We start from the raw sequence: 9,158 nt of genomic DNA, 5'->3' as shown, positions 1-9,158 counted from the left end.
CTTCCTCTCCAACTTAAGGGTCGCAATCTCAGCTTCTAACTTTGAACGAGCCTCACCAGCAGCATCGACTTTAAACTCATTTAAGATGTGTGCAAAATTAGCAAGAAACTGACAAGAAAACATAAACGATAAGTACGGTAATAAAGGTACTGTGAACATACACAAACGAGGCAACAAGCATCAACAATAAAAGATTATCTTACCCGGCCAGTTCGACCTTTAGACCTGTCAACAATCTCGTCACGACTCCTACTGGCATAAGACACGGAGTCTTGAGGAAGATTAAAAATATTAAAAGCTCGAAGAGGAACAGTCGACCCACCTTTCCAATGCTCCATGGGTTGAATCTCAACCCGAACAACTTCCCTACAGGCTTGGGGTCGACAGTATTAGTCATTAAAACCCGGTTCCCAATAAAAGTCAAGGTTTTGTTAACTCCACCAACTGTATCACCGGCCCCATCACCTTCATTTTTTTCCACTTCACGACGATGTCGCTTGCAAGGATTAATACTCGTAGGTTCAATATCGGCGACCATCTTTCCCGGGTCCACAACAAAATTCTCCCCATTATCGCCCAACAGCTCGATAGACACCGAATGACTCGCCTTCGACTGCCCAGCCCTCGCGATGTCAACAGCTTCAACGGAGGCCCTTTGCACAAGGAGCATCATAGCTTTGTTCATTTCACCTCGAACCCCACTGTCTAAAATCTTCTTTAAAGGTGTACCTTCCACTGACAAGCAAAGTCAAAACGTTAAAAAAAGAGAAGAAGAAGAAGAAGAAGAAGAAGAAGAAGAAGAAGAAAGAAGAGAAAAACAACAATAACACACAATAGATACTCGTTCACGACATAAATCTTATGATCATGATCCTCCAAGAATCTAAATTTTTTTAACTGCAAATGAGTGTAAATAGATCTTGAACCATGAAATCTATCCAAATATTCAGAATATTTTTCCAAACTCTTAAGGTCGTCGATAGTCGCCTCGATAATCTTTCGACACGGCCTTAGAAACTCCACATCAGTCCCGCCAATATACAACCACTTAGGATGATAGCCCAAATTCGACGACCTCGCACTCACTATCTTCATCCATTCATGACGAGTGTCGAAGTACACTTGGCCCATGTGGTATAAACTAAATTAAAATACAAACTACAAACCGGACCACACCCAATTTAAATATACCCTCCCACACACAACTCCACCTAATTCCCTCCACTTTTAATTGAATTTTTCCAGTCAATTGGTGAACTATATTTAAAATCTAACTTCACTATATTTTTCTACATCCTCCAAAAATAAGTATGAATACCATATTTAATATATTTTGGCGATAAATCACTAATTATGCCTCCGAGAATCACTAAAATCTATTGGTTCCTGGACTAGTACTGATTTCAGCTTATTGATTTAGGTAAACTTAAATACTGATTTGTCGTCAAAATATAGCAAATATGCTATGCAAATTGATGAGTGTGAGATGGAGAAAAATACGATAAAGTTATTTTTTGAAAAAAGTTAACCGACTAACGGGAAAAGTCAAATTAAAAACGAAGGAAAAAATATATAAATGAATACATAATGCACATGGAGGAGAGAGAAAGAGATTAAACATGTGGCTGTTATTAGTTTGTTGTTTGTATTCAAATATTTGTTTGTATTTGAACACTTGCCTATATATATATACATATGGGGGACGGTCTACAACAACCGTTTGTTGTAGACCGTTTTGTAACAAACGGCTTGTAGACCGTTGGATGAGGGAATGAATGGGTGGGATGAGGGATGGACCGCGGAATTTTTCCGCGGTTGGTAGGATTTGCTCCCTAATCCCCAGCAACCCAACAGCCTCAATTCACCACACAAAACACCCAAATCCACAACCAAAAACTCTACTCTCCAAGTGACGAATTTAGGCGATTTTGGGGCATTTTCATCAAGAAATTCAAGTACTTTTGTCAATTCAAGGTATATTTCTTGTCTTCAATTTCAAATTTTCATGGTGGATAATTTATTTGCTCGTATATTTTGTCATAAACGTAATGAAAAAAAGGGGGTTTTGATCATATTTTATATCTTGATGATTTAAATACTAGTGAAGAACCTAAAACCCCTGTATTTGTTGAAGATGATGAGTTTGTAGATAAAAATAAGGAATTTATTAATTTAGATGACGATTTGGTTGATGTTGAAGATGAAAATGATGAAAATGATAATGTTGAGGGTGAGGATGAAGATGATAATGTAGAGGATGCAAATATGTATGAAAATGTTGATGGGGGGGAGTTTCATATTTGAATCAATTTTTTCAAAGTGTGGATGAGGCCGGTCATTTTTTTAGGGCTTATGCTTTAAGAAATGGATTTTCTATTAAAATTCAAGCGAACCATCATAATTAAGACAACGAGATATATGGTCGTTTTTATGTTTGTAGGCTTTATGAAAAAAGTGTCGTCGTCGAAAGTAGTAAAAATAAACGGTGTATAGAGGTTCTTCCTAAAAGTGAGTGCAAGGTGAGGATGTATGTCAATTATCAAAAGAAAAAATGTCTTTGAGAGGTAACTAGCCTTGAGTTGTACACAACCACGGTCTTGTTTCCCCGAGTAAGATGAATTTGGTACAACGCGAAAGAATGTCAACACCGCTACCCGTAGTTTGATTAAAACGCTTTATAGTTCGGGGGTTCGTAATTGTCAAGTGATGAATGTGATTGGTAACATTCATGGAGGTAATGATAAAGTTGGTTTCAATGTTCAACATGTTAGTAATGTGATAAGAGACGAGAGAAAGAAAAGGTTTGATATTAGTGACGCCCAAGCTGGGTTGGACTTGTTGCATAGGTTGAATTAGTGACGCCCAAGCGGGGTTGGACTTGTTGCATAGGTTGAATGAAGAAAGTGGTTTCGAATATATTATTAGGACCGAAGTTGATAAAGAGAATTGTTTGAAGTGTCTAGTATGGATTGATTTGAGATGTTTAATGGCCTACCAAAATTTTGGCGATGTTGTGGCTTTTGATACCACTTATCAGACAAATAGATATGCAATGCCATTTGTCCCATTTACCGGAGTCAATCATCATTATCAATCGGTAATTTTTGGGTTTGCATTAATGCGGGATGAACACAACTTTTGAGTGGATTCTTCATACTTGGCTTGAAGGTGTGGGGAATAAGCCTCCAATGACTACCCATTTATTGTGTTCTTGGCACATAAGTCAAAAATTCCCCGAGAAATTAGCTCATTATTATTCGGCTTTTCCGGAATTCAAGACGGACTTCAACCATTGTATTTATAAATATCTCACCGAGGATATTTTTGAGGCTAGATGGGGATCGTTTATGGAAAAGTATCACTTAAAAGAGCATAAATGGTTAAATGGGTTATATGAGTTGAAGCGCAAGTGGATTATTGCATTTACTAGAAACACATTTTCGGCATTTCAAAATATTACATCGAGGAGTGAGGGGATGAATTCTTTCATTGATAATGAATTCTTTCTTTGATAATTATGTGAGTTCGGCAATGTGGTGTAATGTAAAATATGCATATATGTAAAACACTTACAACTTCATATCCCTCGAGGCTATCATACAACTCCCTCGTCTTGTACTGTTGCTGAGGCTGTGGATCCGACCTCCCTATTCGCATACGAGATACATCTGCATACCACGCCATCAGAAGCAATGTTAACCGAGTCATCAACAAGTCCATCCAAATCTGAACAAAACCTGGCCCATTTGCCAGTATCAATGAACCACCGTACAAGCCAATCCTCTCTTGCAAACGTGGACTCCTTAGGCCCCCTATAGCCACTCTTGTTCACCGGCGCTCGTGGAATCTGGGGACTAGCACCAAACTGCTTGTTGACCCTGTCCGGATGCTGCCACTCGACCATATCATAACATACAATGGGAACTCGACCATATCATAACATACAATGGGAACTCGACCATACCCAGCTAATTGTGTCTGTATCATCTCACTGTCCATAATATCGTCGAATCTAGCATATGGCCTCCAAACTACCTCATCACCAACAACACCATCAAACTCACCCTTATAGAACGGTAACCTGTGGTGAGGACCTGTCTTCCTGCGCTTTTTTGAAACCCCCCGATGAGTAGAATATGCCCATCCCTTAATAACTGGATAATCCTCCTGACCGGGAGACCGTAAAGGCACGCCAATATGAGGAAATCTCTCGTAAGACCAAACCTGTAACACTCACGCACAACAAGCAATGCTCTTACTGTCCTTCTTTGCAGCATTCTCCAAACCCCTGTATATATGAGCTAACACAGCTGCACCCCAACCATAATAAGGAATCTCCCGCATATTAATCAGTGGGTGCATATACCGAACATGAACAAATGACTGGTTGTTGGTAGGGAAGAAGATACATCCCATCAAGAATAGCAGATACGCCTTAGTATGTACAACCATGGCCAACATAATATTCTTCTCAGGCTTCTGTGCACCATATCTATCAAACAACCACCCTAGCTTGATGTTATTCTGATACAAAGCCTCCTTCACATCCTCCTCGGTCAAAGGCTCAAACCAGTTATTAACAAAATACGCAGCCTTGTTCTCTATCACCCCACAAGTCAGTGCATCCCCCTGAATTGGCAACCCAAGAATAAACCCTACATCCTCCAATATAACAATCATCCCCCCTGTCTCGTGAAGAAAGTATTGGTCTCCGGTCTCCAACGCTCTACCAACGCAGATATCAAACGAGTGTCAGTAGCCAAGACAACATGAGGGTCTGCAAATATCCCAAACCCGAGCATGTGTAACAATTCCCTCTGTGGTCTTCTTAACTTCCAATCGTGCAATGACTTGTTCCCAGAATAGCTCTGCAACTCCTCTCTCCCTGCACCGTCCCAAATATCTTCACTAACGTGATATCGATTACCCCAAATAATATTATGCGCGTTCGGACCCGGCAACATATTCCCGAAATCATCAAAATTAGGCATACCTGAAAATATTGTAAACACAATTCATCAATCACCACGCGTTGAACTTTATTCTTCGATTTAAAATACCAAATTTAAACACCACATATACAATGAAAACAATCACCACGTACATAAATACATTCAAATTAACTACCCATAAATTTAAATTTAATTTCAATTTTCAACTACATTGCAAACAAAATTCGTAATTCGTAATTATACACTCATTTGTTCGAATTATTTACCAAAATTTAAATTAATTACCAATTACCAATTTATTGTATAAATCATCCCTAATCACTTTCTTAATGAAAATTTCGAATTTTACACTAAAAATGAAAAATTCGAATGTAATTTCATATCAAAAAATTTAACCAATCAAATAAACAATTAGAAATTATTAACCCTAAAAAAATCTAAAAATTTGAAGTTATTAACCCTAAAAAATCTAAAAATTCGAAATTATTAACCCTAAAAATTCTAAAAATTCGAATTTAATCATGCTACAAATCATACGTTAATTCGAATTTAATCATACTATAATTCATACATTAATTAACCCTACAAATTCGAACTACATACAAATAATCATATCTACAACAACAAAAACACAAAAAATCAGTTCAATAAAACAGAAAATAACAAAAGGGGATCGATTATATACCTTAATTACGAAAAAAGGAACGATTCAAGACTTGATTTGGTGCGATTTGAAGTTGCTGCGGTTGTTCTCGTGTCTCTATTGCTCTCTGTGTTTGGGGGTTGTGTTTTATTCACTCCGCCTTTTTGTAGTGTTTGCTAGAGATTTAGTAAAGAAAAAACGACACCAACCGCGGATAATGTGAGGCGAGGACATTTTTGTAATTTCACTGAACCGCGGAGGTCCCTTGTATTTTTTTTAATATCAACCGTTGGATCAACCATCCAACGGTGCAAATTATGTTTGTTGCACAACCGTCTCTGACAACCGTTTGCCCGAGACCACACACATATGTTTCCCCCAAATGAACAAGCCAAAAAAATCCTTCTCTCCAAATAATAAATAAAATATATTTACTTTTTTCACTAACCTTGGTTATATTTATATTTTATTTTTTCTGTCTAATTTTCAGGATCCAAAAAAATCTGAACAAATTTAAAAATATTGCTTCAAACAAAGGGACAGATGTTGGACCAAAGATTCAGGGAAAGACCCAAGTGAATTTAATTGTAATAATTAAAATGTATCCAGACATTAAGGCCCAACAGACCCACTTGTATCAAGGAAAACCGAACTTCCTATATATATGAATATAGAGCCACTAGCTCGTTCGTCAAGGTTGAAATATTGAATAAAGAAAAAAGTTTCTTAAAAAATATATCCAAATATCTCTTAGATAATCCGGGTGAATGTAATTGTTTCTCTCCTGTATATCTTTTCTTAAGAGACTTGTAAATGGTCTTTGATTGCAAAGGAGTAAGGATTGCCATTAGTTTTTTGGGCTTATCGATTTATCAAATTTCATGTTCTCTATAAATCTTGTCCTGCCAAATGAGAATGCGTTTGCTAAGTGTTTGACAACTGCTCAAAATTTGTTTGCACTGGTCTACACTTTCAAGTTCCAACAAGACAAAAAGAACGTTAAATTTGGTGAATCTGTTTGGATATTGTTTACTCAATGGTCTACACCCAGAATAGAGACATAAGTTAGCAAAAGAAAACTTATTATTGTAATTATACATGATACTGTTGACTGGCTGGCTTCTTTTTCTACTAGTGCTAGTGTTACACACAGTACTGCTCCGACTAAGCAACACAATGATGAGGCTACAGGTGTCAAGGATGCTGAGGTGGCAAGTTAGTTAGTAAATAGACAGCCTGTACAAGTTTGTTAGATATATATGTACCCTCCATTTTCATTCTATTAGTTTACTGGTTAAGATACTATTCTAGATTCATCATTGTATTCTCTTCTTCATCTTCAATATGTAAACACTGTGTGTTCATAGTTTCCATTAATGAAGATATAGATAAGCTTCATATTTTCATTTATAATTGTGTCATGGTATCAGAGCAGACATACGATGTCTCTGCTCTTTTTGTTTGATCTCGCTCCTGTCAATCTCAATCTCGTCGAGATTAATTGATTACATTTCTTTGATAATCCCTGAGCATCTATTTCTTAATTCTTCAAGCTGTAGATGTATAGGAAAACATACTCCGCTGCGGTTGCATCTACCTCTTCAATGGTAAACCAAACTAATCAGACTTCTACACACAATCAGTCCTCAGGTGCTAACAATACTAATCAGACTGCTGGATCTACATCTACTATAATAATTATTGATGCATATCATCCTTATTATCTTCAAAGCTCATACAATCCAGGTATTGCTCTTGTTACTCAAGCTCTAAACTCTCAAAATTATCAACAATGGAGTAGATCTGTCAAATTAGCTCTATCTGCTAAAAATAAGATTGGAATGATTGATGGATCTCAGACTAGACCAGTAGAGAGTTCTCCTTTATTTGCTTTCTGGCATCGTTATAACGATATGGTATTGTCATGGCTGTTGAATTCTATATCCAATGAGAACTGAGATAGTGTTGTGTATTTTAGCACTGCTCGAGAAATTTGGGAGGATCTTGCAGTTAGGTTCTCTCAAGGAAATGTACCTAGAATTTTTCAACTGAAAAAGAACTTACAGGTCTTAACCAAGGCTCTATGTCTATCACTGCTTACTTCACCAAAATGAGATCATTAACAGATGAGTTGAATGCTTTAGCTCCTATTCCTAAATATGTTTGCACTCAAAATTCATGTACTTGTGGTGTTACTGCCAAACTTGAGGCATATGAACAAATCAATAGTCTCAGTCAGTTCTTAATAGGACTCAATGATGTTTTCACTGGTATCCGTGGTCAAATGCTAACGATGAAACCATTGCCCACTCTGAGTCAAGCTTATTCCTTGTTACTGCAAGAAGAAAGCCAGCGTGCTTCTCCTATTGTCTCAACTGTCGATTCAGTGGCAATGAATGTGAAATATGCTGGAAAATCAAAGCAATTTGGCCAGTTCTCTGTCAAAAAGTCCTCAGAATCTGTTGCTGAACATTGTGATTACTATCACAATCCAGGGCATAATCAAGAAAAATGCTTCTTTCTACATGGATATCCAGATTGGCACCGCTTGTATGGTAAGCCAAAACCAAAGTTGAGGCCAAAGAAAGCTTCTCAGGTGACATCTCAGGTGACATCTCAAAGTGCAGTCACTGATGGTACAGATATTTCTGGTGCTGAATCTCACAATAGCCCTTTCCCAGATGCTCAGTGTGAGCAGATTGCAAAAATGATTCAGCACAGCATGAAAACCTTTGGTAACACTTGGAATAATTCTCCAGCTCATCTGTCAGGTAAGATTAATAGTGTCTCTCTTTCACATACTGCATATAGTGTTCACTCTACATCTTCAAGCAAATGGATATTGGATTCAGGAGCTACTGACCATATAGTATTTAATGTTGATCTTCTTCATAATGCAAAACCAATCAACTCTGTACTTCATCTACCAAATGGTGACACTGTACCCATAACTCACATTGGCAATGTTACATTAACAACTAATGTCACTTTGTTCAATGTTCTGTGTGTTCCATCCTTTCAATGCAATCTTATTTCAATATCCAAACTTACTTCAGACAGTCATATCTCTGTTGTGTTTTCAAACACCAATTGTCTCATACAGGATCTTTCTCAGAAGCAGACGGTAGAGATTGGTAAAGCAGATGAAGGTCTTTACAATCTTCACTTGTCTTCATCTGATGTTGCTTCTTCTGTTTTGCACCTTTGTTCTAGAGTGCACACTGTTCCTTCTGTTAAAGCTCATATCTGGCATTCTAGACTTGGGCACCCTGCTGCTATAGTGTTAAATAAAGTGTATGTTATTCCTTCTGTTGACCAATCTTTGTTCACCACTTGTGATGTATGTTTGTTGGCTAAACATCAGAGATTACCATTTCATGATAGTACATCTTCTAATTCTGAGTTGTTTGGTATTATACATTGTGACTTATGGGGTCCTTACAAACATCACACTCATGGTCATTGTAATCGTTTTCTTATAATTGTTGAAGAATGCTCTAAATGCACTTAGGTATATCTTTTATCAGACAAGTCTCAAGTGTCATTATTGTTGCAAAATTTTG

At 37.3% G+C, this 9,158-nt stretch overlaps 1 protein-coding gene across 1 annotated transcript; it reads left to right on the top strand.

Moving 5' to 3' along the window:
• Positions 1-7,678: 7,678 nt before the first annotated feature.
• On the top strand, positions 7,679-8,834 carry LOC141711536 (uncharacterized). The gene is made up of 2 exons (XM_074514054.1): positions 7,679-8,366; positions 8,699-8,834. The coding sequence occupies exons 1-2, from the start codon at positions 7,679-7,681 to the stop codon at positions 8,731-8,733; spliced, it is 723 nt and encodes a 240-aa protein (XP_074370155.1). The 3' UTR covers positions 8,734-8,834.
• Positions 8,835-9,158: the final 324 nt, after the last annotated feature.

The sequence above is a fragment of the Apium graveolens genome, chromosome 3 (genome assembly GCF_009905375.1).
Source record: "Apium graveolens cultivar Ventura chromosome 3, ASM990537v1, whole genome shotgun sequence".
NCBI classification, from domain to species: Eukaryota; Viridiplantae; Streptophyta; class Magnoliopsida; order Apiales; family Apiaceae; genus Apium; species Apium graveolens.
This window is presented reverse-complemented; position numbering and strand designations above follow the sequence as displayed.